This window comes from Doryrhamphus excisus, chromosome 16 (assembly GCF_030265055.1).
Source record: "Doryrhamphus excisus isolate RoL2022-K1 chromosome 16, RoL_Dexc_1.0, whole genome shotgun sequence".
Taxonomy (NCBI): domain Eukaryota; kingdom Metazoa; phylum Chordata; class Actinopteri; order Syngnathiformes; family Syngnathidae; genus Doryrhamphus; species Doryrhamphus excisus.
In genome coordinates, this window is record NC_080481.1 from 5,296,840 (window position 1) to 5,313,787 (window position 16,948).

General features: G+C 45.6%; 2 protein-coding genes across 3 annotated transcripts; both read left to right on the plus strand.

Annotated features, from left to right (window-relative positions):
• Positions 1-636: 636 nt before the first annotated feature.
• On the plus strand, positions 637-5,124 carry edem2 (ER degradation enhancer, mannosidase alpha-like 2). Of its 2 annotated transcripts, none has more exons than XM_058051595.1 (11): positions 637-872; positions 1,429-1,539; positions 1,616-1,655; positions 1,730-1,835; positions 1,928-2,053; positions 2,281-2,492; positions 2,851-2,992; positions 3,052-3,176; positions 3,246-3,390; positions 3,456-3,577; positions 3,637-5,120. In XM_058051595.1, exons 1-11 carry the CDS (start codon positions 781-783, stop codon positions 4,081-4,083), a joined length of 1,668 nt encoding a protein of 555 aa, XP_057907578.1. In that variant the 5' UTR covers positions 637-780; the 3' UTR covers positions 4,084-5,120. The 2 variants fall into 2 exon arrangements, with proteins under 2 accessions (XP_057907578.1, XP_057907579.1); XM_058051596.1 differs by having other exon boundaries at positions 756-867; positions 3,637-5,124.
• A 3,343-nt stretch (positions 5,125-8,467) lies between these two features.
• Positions 8,468-16,783, plus strand: LOC131104862 (peptidase inhibitor 16-like). The gene is made up of 6 exons (XM_058052466.1): positions 8,468-8,857; positions 13,651-13,801; positions 14,004-14,071; positions 14,548-14,657; positions 15,496-15,587; positions 15,854-16,783. The coding sequence occupies exons 1-6, from the start codon at positions 8,573-8,575 to the stop codon at positions 16,396-16,398; spliced, it is 1,251 nt and encodes a 416-aa protein (XP_057908449.1). The 5' UTR covers positions 8,468-8,572; the 3' UTR covers positions 16,399-16,783.
• Positions 16,784-16,948: the final 165 nt, after the last annotated feature.

Genomic DNA, 16,948 nt, shown 5'->3' on the forward strand with positions numbered 1-16,948 from the left:
GGCCTGCAAAAAAGGGAAGGGATTTTACCGGTGTAATGCTTCATGTTCACAGGATGTCCACCATGTGCCCAGCTGGAGAGGTTATGGTTGAATGGAAGGACTGTGATGACCAGTTGAGGCACTATGCTAGCAAAAATAGGAAAGAATGTACTGAGTTACAGGGAATAGTCTCTAGCCTGCATGGTATGCAGTCGTAAGGTTTCCTGGGCAAATCTTCTCAAAACCCTGGCCACATCTTTAAAAAGATGCTGTGTGGACAACGTAACCCTGGAATGGAGATGGCTGGATAGGAGAAGGATGGATCTCATATCATGGGGCTCATAAACATGATATTTCACAGCAACGAACAAAGCCAGTGAATAAAGTTCTCAAGTTACTCATCCTTACAAGAAAAGATGAGTAGAATAAATCAAATAAAAAAATCTATGGCCAAAAGGGAAGTTATGAAATGAAATCAATTGTCTTGTCATTGAGCAATGTGTTATACACACACACACACACACACACACATATTCGAATCGATAAAAAAAGCACAATTTTAAGTTAACCGACAACCGCCAGTTTACAGATTGTCATTGAACGCATCTCAGCATGCATGACGCATGCGCAGAGTCTCCACCTCCGGCTTCCTGTCAGTCTGACAACAACACAAGCCAGCCGGTGCCTTTAGCTTAGCTCTCCTGCTGACATTCAGCGGTGATCGCTCTTTTCCTTTCACGTTCTCCGAACTCTTTTCTTTTTGTTTCGTTTTGGACACTTTCGGCCATCCCTCCGGTCGCCATGCACACTCCCGTGCGCGTCCTGCTCCTTTTGTGGGTCGCGACGGCGGCCCCGAGTCATCAGTTCACTGAGGAGGACATGCATGACGTCAGGTTACAACTTTATAAAGCACTTCTTGAAGCAATGTATACACAATTTAGTCAAATCAAGTCTGTGATTAATTCTATCTGATAAAGCATGACTTGAACTTTAATTCGATACCTCATTAATTTCTCCACCCTCATTATGAAAGGAGTTAAGAGCAGATTTTAGAAAGGAAAATATTGCTTTTGGTCCCCCAAGACGAACTGTTATCGCCCCATGTTATCGCCTCAGCAACCTAAAATTTCTGATGACCAAAAAGTCCAGGGAAAACAGTGTGATATTTTTCACGCATATGGCTCACACTGCAGTGTGGCAGCACGACGTGTGTTCCTTTTCACCCGGAAAAAGCAAAAGCATTTCGCACAATTCCCATTTTAAGGGCTTTAGTTGCAAATTACGATGAAGTAGTAATCCGCCTAATAAACACGTGTATGAATGAAAATACATCCCATATCATATGAAAACTACATCTGCACGGACTCTGATTCTTGACGTTATACTGTCATGATGTTGTTGAGTGCACTTAAACTCATCTTCACACAAAAATACCCTTCAACCTTTCAGACAGCGAATCAAAGGCATGTTTTACCACGCCTACAACAGCTACCTGGACAACGCCTTCCCCTATGACGAGCTCCGCCCCCTCACCTGTGATGGCCAGGACACTTGGGGCAGGTGAGGTCAAAGGTTGCCTTCTTAGCAGCTGTTGTTGGGGCGTGCCAGTCATCACCTTCCTCCTCCTCTTGTGCAGTTTCTCACTGACGCTCATCGACGCGCTCGACACCCTGCTGGTGAGACACAAAGCCAGCTTCCTGTTGGGCTGTGTTTTTAGTTGATGGGTTGATTGAGCCGTCTTACTGCAAAGGTGCTGGGAAACCAAACAGAGTTCCAGCGTGTGGCGTTGCTGCTCCAAGACACTGTCAACTTCGACACCGATGTCAACGCATCCGTCTTTGAGACCAACATCCGGGGTACGTGTCTCCCCCCTCCGCCATCTTCACGTTCTCACGAAGCCTATGCATGATAAACAAGACATCCTGTTTGGAATACGTCCTTCCTCCAGTGGTGGGGGGTCTGCTGTCGGCCCACCTGCTGTCAGGCAAGGCCGGCATGCAGCTGGAGCCCGGCTGGCCGTGTTCTGGTCCACTTCTGAGGATGGCCGAGGACGCCGCCAGGAAGCTGCTCCCTGGTAATGAAATCTGTGGTCAAGCATGGTTAAAATGAAGTAGCAGGGGTGTTAGACCCGATCCTTGTGGGACACCAGCAGCTATAAATACCAATCTGAACTTCCTTTGGTGTCATGGTGTCTTTTAAACACAAACCCGTAATAGATACTTTCACACCTGCACAACTTTATGTCTCATCTGCCGTAAGTATGACACAAATCAACATGGCTGACTCGTTCCTGTCTTCCAGCGTTCCAGACTCCCACCGGAATGCCATACGGCACAGTCAACCTCCTGCGGGGCGTCAGTCCCACCGAGACGCCCGTTACCTGCACCGCCGGCGTTGGAACCTTCATCCTGGAATTCGCCACGCTCAGCCGTCTCACCGGAGATGCCACGTTTGAGGATGCAGCTCGCCAGGCCCTGAGAATGCTTTGGAAGACCAGATCGGACATCGGACTCGTACGTCCACACGCCTCAGCAAGCCAGGCTTGTGTCCACCAATCAACACACCACATTAGTTAAGAGCAATCCCCGCTTTTTGTGTGGTTTATGGGCCATGGTCCCTGAAACGTCATATCTTACGCTCCAAAAGCAAGCATCTAGGATCTAGCATCCGGGATTTGACCTTTATTTGACCCTTGTGGACATTACTGAAACTGCAAGGAGCCTTGTATGGCACCTAGTGCCAAGTATACCCACCATAGTCTTCATACCAGGCTAGCATCATCAGCGCACATGAACGATATTATTGTCAACATGTTGTTGAGACCAAATTAAGCAAAGCATCTTCCTGCTGGAATATGTTGTGTGCATGCAGGTTGGTAACCACATCGACATAGTGACCAGGAAGTGGGTGGCGCAGGACGCCGGCATCGGCGCCGGTGTGGACTCCTACTTTGAGTATCTGGTGAAAGGCGCCATCTTGCTGCAGGACGAGGAGCTGCTGCACATGTTTCAGGGTGAGTCACGTGACCCGCTGGCTGACGGGAATGACTGAGCCATCTCTTTTGTTTCACAGCGTACGACCGCGCCATTCAGAACTACACGCGCTTTGACGACTGGTACCTGTGGGTCCATATGCACAAAGGAACCGTCTCCATGCCCGTCTTCCAGTCTCTGGAGGCCTTCTGGCCCGGTCTACAGGTAGCCACGGCCACGCAGTGTGACTGACGCGCTCACTGAAGGCCTCACTGGCGCTCGTGTTTGTTTCAGTCTCTGCTGGGGAACCTGCACGGAGCAGTTAGAACCTTCCAGAACTACTATTCGGTGTGGAGGCAGTTTGGAGGTCTCCCTGAGTTCTACAGCATCCCTCAGGGTCACACCGTGGACAAGAGGGAGGGTTACCCACTCAGACCAGGTCTGTTCAATTAACATCCAAAATGGCAGCTAGATCTTATACGTCGGCCATGTTTTTGTGTGCAGAGCTGATCGAGAGCGCCATGTACCTGTTCAGGGCCACGGGTGACCACACCTACCTGCAATTTGGCCTAGATGCCCTGGAGTCCATCGAGAGGATCGCCAAGACGCCCTGTGGCTATGCCAGCGTGAGTGAGGTGGGCGGGGCCTCAGTCAGACGTCGACCTGATGATGTTTGCGTTTTCAGGTGAAAGACATGCGAGACCACCAGCTGGACAACAGAATGGAGTCCTTCTTCCTGGCCGAGACCATCAAGTACCTGTATCTGCTCTTTGACCCTGACCACTTCCTGCACGGCGGCGGGGCCGAGTCGTGGGAGGAGGGCGGCGAGGACGGCCGGTGCATCCTGAGCGCGGGGGGCTACATTTTCAACACGGAGGCCCACCCGCTGGACCCGGCGGCACTCCACTGCTGCAGCCGTCACGCCCTCGAGCACCAGGAGCTGCGTGACATTCTGCTCGGCGACCGGTTGGGTCCGCCCACCTTGCACGCAGAAGACCCCCTCCCCGGCCAATCAGAGAGCATTGCCTTGAAGCCCGGCCAGAGGAAGACGCTGCCCCTGCTGTCCTGTCCTGTTCAGCCTTTTAGCACTCGGCTCGCCATCCTAGGACAGGTTTTCACAGACAATACCTGACCTCACACGTCACGTGACACCTTAAATGCTTATTTTGGCTCTGGAAGCCATCTTGGTTTGGTCTTACGACCCATGACCTGTGTTTCTCCGTGTAAATTGAGAGCAAAGTCTATTTTTATTTATTATAACGTGGTCCTCACTGTCTTAACACAACACACACGTCTTTATGATAGTGTCCACGAGGGGGCAGCACACTTAGGCAAAGTCGGCATGTTGGACATGACTTCTTACATCAACTTCTGGACCAGCAGAAATCCCCTCAATCAGGGCGGGTCCCTCAGTGGTGTCCTCCTCACATGTCCTAATCTAATGTGTCCTCATTTCATGTCTTCTTAACAACTTTTATCATTTTCCTCATTACATTTCCTTCATCTTGTCTCCTCTCCTTCCTCCATACCCTCACAGGGACCCCTTTCCAGTCTGCCCCCCCTTCTCTCAGGGTGTGGTTCTGGACTCGTCTCTCCGCATGACTCCATCATGACAAAGTGCTGTGAGGCTCTGCTCGGACACAGGCTTTAAACGTCCACTCTTGTTTGTGGTGACCTTGTCAGATGTTAATGATGGAACCACACACAAACATAACCACATCTACGTAGAACCCATAGAACCACACTCAGGACCATCAACACCAGTGCAACTACAACGATACTACAAATGAAGAACTACTCGTTTTGATGACTCGAGACAAGACACCTTCAGAACCACACGGGATGAATGACAATAAAACCGCCAAGCAAACTAGTAGAACCACAGCAGCGCTGATGAAACAACGAGAACCACATGCAATTAGAACCGTCAACACCAGGGAAACCAATGAAAACGTAATATTTATTAATATTTATACAAAGTTATAATCAGTGGAACCAATAAAACCATAGCAACTATACGAAGGTAGACCTAAATAAACTAGTTAAACAAACATAGAACCGACTAAACCCGTAGCGTCAATGAAACCATAACAACTGTACAGGAGCACAACCGAATGAACCTGGGGACCCGATGAAACCACAGCAATGAGTGGAACCAACAAAACCATAAGGTAGAACCTTCCAAACCATTGAAATTGATGCAACCATAACAGCTTTACAATGCTAGAACCAACTAAAGCAGTTAAATCATTCCTTCATTTCATTTTCTACCGCTTATCCTCATGAGGGTTGCGGGGGTGCTGGAGCCTATCCCAGCTGTCTTTGGGCGAGAGGCGGGGTACACCCTGGACTGGTGGCCAGCCAATCACAGGGCACATATAGACAAACAACCATTCCCACCCACATTCATACCTATGGACAATTTGGAGTCGCCGATTAACCTAGCATGTTTTTGGAATGTGGCAGGAGGACCCGGAGTACCCGGAGAAAACCCACGCATGTACATGGAGAACATGCAAACTCCACACAGAGATGGCCATGGGTAGGATTGACCAGTGAAATCAATAAAACAACAGCAATATAAAGGTAGACCTAAATAAACCAGTCATAGAACCCACTAAAACAGCAGAATCTATGAAACCATAACTATACAAATGTAGAACTAAACCAGTGGAAAAAATGAAGAATCAACAAAACCATAATTATACAAAGGTAGATCCGACTAAAGCAGCGCAAAATAGAATGTGTAGAACCATGAAGAAGTAGAACACAAGCACCACATAAACCCCATGTACAGTAAACCGTCACAACCAACCAAAGGCAGAGCTATCTCAGTGAACAAAGGGATGAGACCAGCAGAACCACACCCAAGTAGAAGCCACCAACCAAGTGCAACCAAAGACTAGCTGCAGACACACCAGTGTGCCTCCGGTGAAACCAGTTCCCGGTTTCTAGCAGCACTGGTCCAGATGTTTACTGAAATGTTTGACGTGGACTCTAAGGAGGGGTTGGCTTCCAGAACCGTGACATCATCAGAGTTCACTTGCACCAGGCAGTGAAGTCTGCTCTGACACACATTGAGACCGAGACCAGTTCCAGAGTGGACACGGTGAGAATGGACAAGATGGAAGCGTTTCAAGTGAACTGAAAGTTGATGTTAAAGCACCTTAGGTGCGTACCATGGTGTGTGTTTCATTTGTGTCCACAAACCCACACACACGAGTCATCTGTTCATCATTAGCAGATCGTCAATGACAACAAAATCACGAGGGCGGGGCCCGCTGTGCTCACACACCACTGCATAGTCTTCTCATGATGTGTGTGCGTGCGTGTGTGGGATGTATGGAGGAGGCTCTCGGGCCAGTTTTTTCCCATCATTCCCAGTATGTGAGGGAAGGGGAATTCCGCCCGCAGCTGGACACCTTGGTAAGCGGCGAGAAGAATCGCTGGTGGCAAAGGCAAAGTTGTGTGTGGCTAAATCAGCTGACATGTCTCGGTGTTGTGTCAACACACAAACACTCAGGCGACTCCACCCTGCAGGGAACATTCAGAACTTCTCCACACTTTTGTTGTGGTTCTCTGCTTCACTTTGTTCTCTTGATGCTGTCTGAAACCATCCCACAAATCTTCGTGTTTATCTTATATTTTAGATTTGTCATGGACTAAAAGTAGATTTAACGTGTTTACTCCTCTCTCTAAGGAAGATCTTTGTTATCGACTTGTAAACACTTTCAACTGCATTACATATGCTGAGCTAGTGGCCGGCATTGTACTGTATATACTGTATAATACTGTATACAGTCATCCCTTGCTATATTGCGGTTCTAATATCACTCCTCACTCTAAACGTAATCGACACATGATCGCTTTTTTGTGGATGACTATGAACTATTATGACTCAAAAATGATTGAAAGACAATCGGCATCAATAATAACATGAAATCTCATTACTTTCCCACCACACAGAGCTGACACAGATCTCACATCTGTGTGGAAGTGGTCATTTTTTGGCTTCTTTGTCATTCCTTCCAACACAGTTTAGAATGAGTAAGTTGCAGTAGCTAACTCATTAGCTCGCTAGCTTGCTGTGCTCGTGGCGGCCATGTGCCTGCAATGCGATGGAAACAAAGAATGATAGGAATGTAAAAGTGACTACTGGGGTGTTACGTTAAGGTACCCAAAGTGCTTTAAAATGAATTATTCATTCACTCCTCAGTCACACATTGGTGGTCGTTAGTAGGGCTGGGCATATGTATTGTATGGACCCAAGGATGTACTCAATTCCAACAAATCTGTCGTTTTCCCACCTTCCCCTTACATTTTACACTCATGTTTACCAGCACAGTGTGTGTGCTTCATGGGTTAGTGAATAAAATGCCCGTTAATTAAATGCAAAAATCCTCATATTTAATGATGCAAAAGATCAATGGACAATTTTTTCACCCCGCGAGCTTCCATTCACGCGCCGCAGGAGGAGGTTCCGCCAACTTTCCCTGGTGTTTATCGTCATTTCAGCAATTTAAATTAAATTTAATTAAATTAAAGTTAAATTTTCATTAAACTCAATTTAATGAGTTTAATGAAGTCATCAACTCTGCTTTTTTCCCCATTTAAAATTCTCGTTTATACCGGTATAAATCCTTTTCTCATCATTGGAAGAATTTATACGTGTCTAGAAAATTGATGGGCCAACCCTAGTGGCATCCGACAGCGGTAGTCACAGACTGTGAGGGAAACATGGCTGCCAATCAACGCCTATTCGCCAACCACCACTAAACAATCACACACCAGTGTGGGCAGCACCAGAGGCGAGGTGGAGGTGGAGGAGGCCTGGATTGAACAGCCAACCCTCCGCTTTCAGGACGACCTGCTCTACCTCCTGAGCCATGTAGAAGGTTGACTGTGCTAAAATTGACTGTATTTAGAAAGTCCTAATGAGGCATGCACTGTCTGTACGACACCACAGTAGTGATGTACAGTAGTGACGTACAGTAGTGATGTACAGTGCATAGTGTGCACACAAAGTCAAGTTAAAGTGCTTAGTTTAACTTTCCCTTTCCATACATAGTATCCATACATAGACACACATGTTATTTAGCGTGTCCTGTTACGCAGCTTCCACTTATAGCCATGCTGTACGTCTCTGACGTATGTCCAGTATGTTAGCTACCAATGTCCAGTATGTTAGCTACCAATACATATTCACCACCAAAAGGTTGTCTAATATGTCTTGCTGTGATTTCTGTCTGTGTTGACATCCATTCATATATACTGTACATACCAATTTCAATCAATACAAAATCTTTGAGAGTTGCTGCAAAGAAAGTGGCGCTAACAAAGTCAAGTTGATGAAGAGGAGGGAGGCATGACGGAGGAGGAGATGTGTGCTTAAGTGTGTGTTTGTTGTGCAAAGCTGTGTGAAATGTGAACTGTGTGTGTGTGCACGTGGGGAGGAGGGCCTCGGCGCTCTTAAAGCGGCTGTGAGCGCGAGCGAGGGGCACATCTGCACTGGGGAAGGACACACAACACACACTTTGACTGCACTCATACACACACAGACACACTCGCCACCTTTCTGGACGACTTCAGCCCCCCCACCTCCAAGGACGGTGTTTCCCATCATGCAACACCGGGGCACCTCAGAGCTCCAGAAGGTCACCCAGCAGGGGGTCACGTTGCCACCAGAGGTCCAGGATGGATTCTCCTCCGATCAGGCTGCTACTGCGGCTCCGTCGGGGTTGAAGAGGAGGCGAGGTGCTCCTCTGTGGGCATGGCTGGTGCTGGGTGCCTTCCTGGTGCCTGGAGCCTGGAGCAGCCTCAGCGAGGAGCAGGAGGAGCTGCTGGTGGAGCTCCACAATCACTACAGAGGACAGGTGTCGCCCAGCGCCTCCGCCATGCTGCCCCTGGTAAGACCGGCCTTGGGTGTCTTTGCTGCATGAAGAAAAGAGGGGAATAATGAGGTATCCCTGAAGTATGGGCATATCGCCATAAATGCATGACACAATTATGTATTAACATTATTATATCATGTCAATTCATAATATACATACAGCTATTTGATTTGATTTAATTTAATTATTTTAAAAATATATTTATATAAATATACTATACAATATATATTTTATTTCTAAGGTTGGTACATTTTATTATTTAGAAAAAAATAACTTAGTATTATATAATTTATATGTGAGCGTGAATGTCTATATGTGCCCTGTGATTGGCTGTCCACCAGTCCAGGGTGGACCCCGCCTCTCGCCCCAAGACAGCTGGGATAGGCTCCAGCACCCCCGCGATGCTTGTGAGAATAAGCTATGAATTGAAATGTAGTTGGAAATATATTATAAAATTATATATTTAAAAATTATATGAAAATATTTACACATTTACACACAATATGTATAAAAATAAATATAAATACATTATTTCTTGTTTTTATTTATATTATCTATCTAATTCCAATATACAGTGTTTGTAATAAATTTTATTTATTCATTCATTAATTCATTTTCTACCACTTATCCTCGCGAGGGTGGCGGGGGTGCTGGAGCCTATCCCAGCTGTCTTGGGGCAAAAGGCGGGGTCCACCCTGGACTGGTGGCCAGCCAATCACAGGGCTTTTTGTTTTATTATTTAACAAAAGAATGATTAATCATTAGGTCTGTTGGAGTTAATGCGTTAATAATTCCTGCCGATTAACATCTGCATGTCCTGTTTGACCCTCTGCATCGCCGTAAGACCAGCAGCAGCAGCAGCTGGGGAACAAATATTGAACAGGAATGAACAAAGAAATTGTCGTTTTGAGTGCTAAGTTTAGCTTCAAAACCCTGGCTGATGCCTCGGTCGACAAGAACAAGTTATTTGTGTCGCTGCATGTGACTGGTGAGTTGTCGCCAAGTACGTCGCTTCTGGGAGAAGAGAGAAGTTTCTGAAGCACCGCACCACAGCTATTTTTTGAAATTGTACTTTGGCATACCAGTGTCCCAACTAACTAGTGATTTTTAATTGCCAGCTTTTTTTGTGGTTTGAACTGCAAGCTAACATTTGGGCTAGGAGCTGCTCGTTACCAGCATAGCCGATGGCCGCTATTTAGCACTAGCGCTGGTTTTTCAGAGAGGTTGTGTACCACAAGTAAGCACATCAGCACTCAAGAAGCCCAGACCTTGATGCATTCCCACATAGTGTCACCATTTGGGAGCAAATATGAGGTTAAAGAAAAAAGGCTAAAAATACAGTACAACAGGCTATATGTGTGAGAGAACGTAGAAGGTGCGTTCAAGGACCAGCAAACAGTGGGTCAAATCGGCGCTCGTAATAAACATTCCATTTCTAACGCTGAACTCCAATACGGTATTCGGAACGGCATGAATAATGACTATTTTATGAATAATGAATTGGAACAAATACTTTATGAAATTTCTTGGTGACACCGCAGTGCAGGCCCGGATCAGCCAATGGAATGATGATTGGTGTTCAGCAGTCGGGGGCGGGGGTCTGCCTGCCCCTCCCAGCAACGAAGGAGGCTTAACTGAGTTGCATCCGTATTTTGTGCTGCATTTAGTTGCTATTTACTTCTGCAATTGGGCGTTCTCCTGTTGGCTCTTTTAGCATTAGCTCACTAACATTAAGGCTGTTGACAGTGTAATGTTCACGTTGGCTTTAAGCGGTTAAGTAAGGCTTGGGAACTTGTGTAGAATTGGATGGGTGGTATTTGGTACCTTTAAGTTACTTTAAGTGTGGGGGGGGAGTCATGTTGACAATGATATTGTAATGGCGGCTGAATAACTAGACGTCAGGATGGCTGCATTCAGTTGGCCATTCATTTGTAACATCAACATACAGCACTTCCTGTCTTGCATGCTGACTCTCGTCACGGCGTGAACACTTCCTCCATGTCTTATTCTGGTGTTTTTCCTCCAAACACTTGCTCTAACCAGCATGCTGAACCTGACTGCCCTCTATAGCTTACACATGGAACAGCAGCTTGGAACAACACAATATACCCAACCCAATTTTAGCCATCCATGAGGTTATGGCTGTTGGTATTATTAGTTTTTCCTTACAGGTTCATTGGTGGATTTATGAAAAAAACATTATTCCTAATTATCATTATTGTAATTATTTTTTTATTTTATTTTATGAATTCATTTTTTTCGGGGGGGGGGGGGGGTATTTAAAATTTGACTTGAATACAAATACTTTTCTGACTTCAACAAATACAAATACAATTACGGGCTGTGTTGCACACCCCGAGTACAGTAGTTATTGTTGTATTTGTGTATCAAACGGTTATACTTTTTAAAGATAAAAACATATTTCTAGCTATGATTAATTGTGAGTTTGTAATTGTTGTAGCCCCGCCCAGTGTGTGTTATTGACAGCGCAGGCTTGCCGCCATACAAACAAGCAAAAACAGTCGGTGTAGTCCCCGTGTTGAGATGCACTGGATAAGACTCACGTTCCTCTAGGCTATGTGGACCTCAGCGCCGCACATATGGCGCCGACACTTCCGCTCAATGAAAACAAACTTTGGTTTTAATAAATGAACTACAGGAAGTGGAAGATGATGTGATAAATACACACATGGACACCACCACTGAACCAGCATGAATGCTATTTAAGGTGACTTGTCTCACGTTTGCGTCTGTTCAGACTTACGTACTGTATGTGATGAATATCAAAGGGATCTCCGCATTTTTCTGCTTGCCGCCCTGCATGGAGTTGGGCGGCAAGGAGTTTGGACTCCTGCGATTTACAATAACGATGAACACTACAGTTTGAAGTAAAAGTCAAAAATCTTCTATCGGCCCGGCCCTCCCTCCCTAGCCCGGCAAGACGGCTAGCATGACACCAGTGAGCTCACTGTGTCACAATCCAGCTTATTGTGCTCGGAGAAAGGGACCGTTGTGCACTTTTGCAAATTGGGACATTTGTCTCATCGTGTGTGTCCTGGGGCGAGGTCATGTGACATCTATCACACACCACTCGCAGCCTCAAATAGTGATGCAAACTTTAGAAAAGTTCGAAAACACAATATTTCCATTAGGAGATTGGTTTGGAACATGATTTTTGGAACAAGAATAAACCACTTGAAATAATTGTACTGGTGTGGCCAAAATGCTTTGGAACACATGCTAGGATGTCACACCCATATACTGACAATGCTCAATAACGCTTAGATGTTTCGCTTCATGGCGTTCATGTTCTTCAACCAATCTTGCTGGAATTTTACACACGGGTGTTTGTCAGTCTTTGCGAAGTGAACCAAATTCCATGGTGATTTGACAAAACACCCTAAAGTTACAGTGGGTGTTTTTTTTAGAGTGCAGTGAGCCGTGTGAGAACCCAAGTCGATCAGACCGGATTGAAACATTGGAGTTTCATAACAGCACCACCGTGTGGTGTAGTTGTCAAAAAAATAATAGCACAGCCAACACATTTTCAGCATTTTGCGTGTTATGGTTCAGGAGTAGAAGAGTCTCAACATGGGGTGTTTCTATCTCAGGGAGAAGGCTGTCAAATTGAGCATTTTGGGCAAAAGGAGAAGAATGCAGATTTAGCCTTTACACCACTAGAGATTTATGGAGTTCATTCATTCATTCATTTTCTACTGCTTATCCTCACGAGGGTCGCGGGGGTGCTGGAGCCTATCCCAGCTGTCTTCGTGCGAGAGGCGGGGTACACCCTGGACTGGTGGCCAGCCAATCACAGGGCACATATAGACAAACAACCATTCCCACCCACATTCATACCTATGGACAATTTGGAGTGGCCAATTAACCTAGCATGTTTTTGGAATGGGGGAGGAAAGTGGAGAAACCCACGCATGCACGGGGAGAACATGCAAACTCCACACAGAGATGGCCGAGGGTGGAGATTTATGGTGTATTTTATAAAAAAAAAACATCTCAGTGCCCTACTGGGATCCTATATGACATGACCCCCTGACAAGCTCAGTGTCACACTGACAAAATAGTAGTAATAAGCAACGTTTTATGATGCTTCAAACAGTGGAGAAAAGACCAAAATACATATATAATACATATTTGGTAGCTGATAATGAAAAGTACATGTCGTCAACGTCACATCATCACGGCTTTGTATCAGCACCTTCAGCCAAACACAACTTCAATAGAAGCCGAAAACCTTCACGACCAGCATAGAACACAAAGACAGGAAATGATCAACACACATAAAGATAGTTTGCAGCTTCCCAAAAGAGAAACGCTCGAAAATGTAAACAATGTTTTATTGCTTCTTTCTGACGTGTGTGTGTGGCACATGACTAAAATGTCGAAAGAGAAAGTCCAAACTAACAAAGTCCAGATGTGGAGAGCCTGGAGACAAAATGGAGAGGAATGTGCAGGACACCCGATGACTTTTGTTTGTGTTGTGTGTCATGAATGGGCTACTAAACACACACACACACACACGCTGTGAAATTAGTCTATTCTGGCATTTGCATGTGCTGTGGGAATTGTACTCCTTTACAGATGCCATGCCTGTCTTAAGAGGAGAGGCATTTATTTCGTTGAGGGGAGGCGCTTTCATTGGGGTGTCCCCCCCCTCCCCCCGTACAACCAGTGGCAGGACACCTTGGACACCAAGGACACCTATATACACACACATGCACACCTCTGGATAACCCGGAGTCTCCAGTTTAGCCTGACATGCGTGCTAGTGATGCTGACTCGCCTCTCAGAAATGGGACCGCAACCTGAAGGTGCTGGCTGAGGGCTACGCGGCCAAGTGCATCTGGAACCACAACCCGGAGTTGGAGGACACCGGAGAGAACCTCTACGCCGGCACCGGGCCTCTGGACCTGCGTGCGGCAATGGAGAAATGGTTCCTGGGTGAGTGGGACTCATCTTTATCAATCGTGGCAGCTGAAGCACTTAAGTGGCAAGGTCAGCGCTGCACTCAGGAAAGGTTTGATGACCGTAGCTCGCTGGCGAGGTGGAGCGCCGCCCAGCCCAGCTTGGTCTGAATTCATGACAGCTGTGTGAGCAGAACGCGTGTGCACGTGTCTGACCGTGTGTGTCGTCATGTTTGCAGAACATCTCAACTACGACTTCCACAACAATAGCTGCGATGAAGACAAGATGTGTGGGCACTACACACAGGTCTCTCACACGCACATTAACAATGCTGGCACGCACCATTTTACAGCATAGGGTTGGGAAAAATGGGTTTATGAAAGGTGTAATATTACGAGAAACAAAACTCATGTCTGCAATATTAGTTTGGGAATATATATTATATATATATATATATATATATATATATATATATATATATAACAAATTATATTAAAAAAAGGAATATCTCTTTTTTGCTGACATTTTCAAGTGAAACACAAAAAATTACTTTCTTGTACATTTTAATCCATCCAATTCAGACGATTTATATTCTAAAATTGTTGGTCTTGCTGAAAAATGCACACTTTTAGTTTTAGTACTCAGCCTTCAAAGTAGGATATGGCTCTCTTGGAAATACATTTGGCATCCTCACCTCATCCAGATCGCACCAAAAATATCACCTCCTAGACAAATGTAAGGAATATACTGTATCTGCGTTTATGTGTGTGTGTGTGTTCCAGATGGTGTGGTCAGACACACACAGGGTGGGCTGTGCCTTCCACCTGTGTGACCACATGGAGGGTCTGTCCTGGGAGAAGATCTCCTACCTGGTGTGCAACTACTTCCCAGCGTCAGTAGCACTACTACTACTACTACTACTACTACTACTACTACTACTACTACTACTACTACTACTGCTGCTGCTGCTGCTGCTATACTGCTGCTACTACTACTACTGCTGCTGCTGCAGGGCACATCCTAAAAATGTTACAACAATACATACATAATATTATGAGGAATAATAACGTAATTTCAGCAGCATGGAGTTGAAATGTTTAAGGAAAAATTATTATTGTTATCCTCATGTATTGTGATTTTTAAAAGTTGTTTGGGGGAAAATTAGGTTGCCAGAAAAAGTGATAATAATAAGCTCAATAATATTATGCCAGTTACATTGGAAATTGACAAGTAGAAGGTTGAAATAGTTTTGGGAAAAACAGCCCAGATTAAAAAAAAAATGCAATTTTACGAGAATAAACGTGTAGTATTAGTATAAGGGAAAATAATATCAACCATAGAGGTGAAATATGGTTGTCGTCAGGGGGAAATTCCATTGGGGAAAAGTTACAATATTATGTGAATAAACACAAATTACTATGAGTATAAAGTCATCATATTTGGAGAAGAAAATCTAGGAAGATTAAGGAGAAAGTTGCAATATCTGGGAAATTAAAGATCGATTTTCATACTAATCATGTGCTTTTTCACTTATATCACACACACACACAAAGCTGAGATGAAATATATTTAACTTCTTTGCATATCTACGTACAAAAACATTTTATCAAACATCCCATTCATTTTTCACCATGCTGACCCCAGCGGACACTCCTGTCCTAGAGCTAAGCAAGCACTCCCCCTGGCGGACGCCAGATTGTCTGCATGCTGATCCGTGTGTGTGCTTGTAGGGGGAACTATGAAGGCGAGCGTCCATACGTGGAAGGAGACTCCTGCTCCAGTTGTCCGGACAAACTTCTAAGATGTGAAAACAACCTCTGCGGTACGACCGACAGCGAAAGGACAAACACAGTCCACCATTGTGTTGCTATTTGGACACCATGTTAATAGAAACAGTCTGTTCCAGGGTCAAACTGTGCTCTGAAGATGTGGTTTGAACTTTTGTTGTGTCTCAATCTGAATTGGATGATATCATAGTGTCAAAAGTGCGGCCCGGGGGCCATTTTTATTGGCCCTCGACATATTGTGAAAAGTAGTGTAGGACATATCTTCATTTGCTGATGCAGCTTTTCCTTTTTGGTTCTTTAGTTCCCGATACGGAGGAGGATGAAGGTGAAGTTGTAGAAGAGGAGTCAACTGTTCTTCCTCCTCTTGAGACATCAGACCCCGCCTTCCTGCCTGAAGAGGAAGAAGAGCAGGGTGTTCTTCCTCCGGCAACAACACAATCATTCCACCCAGAAGACGCCAGCATGACTCCTGCAACCACCACCACCAGTACCACCACCACCACCAGTACCACCAGTACCACCAGTACCACCAGCACCTTGGCCCCATCCCAGGACCTCGCTGCCCCAAACACGCCTCCTCCAAGGGCCACGCCCCCAAAAGTCCTCACAACAGCTCAGCGGGAGGCGGAGACAAGAAAGGAGGCGGAGTTAGCGGACAAGGACGAGAAGGCAGGAAAAGAAAGAAGGACGGACGGACTCAAAGCGGAGATCCTCACGATAAAAGAGGACATCCTCCAGATACAGGCAGATTCTGACTCATCATCTTCATCTCCATCCCCCTCTCTGATGCTTTTATGGAGTCTGACCTTCATCCTGCTGCTGGCACACATGCACATTCACATCTAGTACACGGCTGTTGACCTGCCACCACTTTTTTGGTCGCGCGGACTCAAACTGGGACCCGCTCAAGCAGAGCAGCTCAATATCACATCAATATAGTCTGTAGATACGTGTGAGGACCCACGCATGATGCTGAGCTTGGCTGTCTCCATGGAAACAACATCATATGTCAACGCAAAGAAGGAGACACATGTATTTCTTTCCTGAAACTTTTAACGACCTTTCTTTGTGTAATGTCCCGAACGTGTAACGCTACGCTGCACGTACTGTACATGGTGTAGTCCTGCTGGAAGTGCAAACATCTCAAACGCTTCAAATTCCTCGCCGTTCTGCACAGGAAGTCAACTTAGCTTCAAGAGTTGTATATAAGGTAATAAAGACATGTTGTGTTTCGGGCTGAATGTGTCCATGTTATTGTAACAGCTTCCTTTCATGGATGCTTTCCACTGACGGCTATGCTATTAGCATTATTTGCATTAATATAACCAGGCTAACACTTTTCATGCTACAAAGTAGATGTTTTTGCAGTGATCGAGCCTGGAGCTGATGAAGGTGT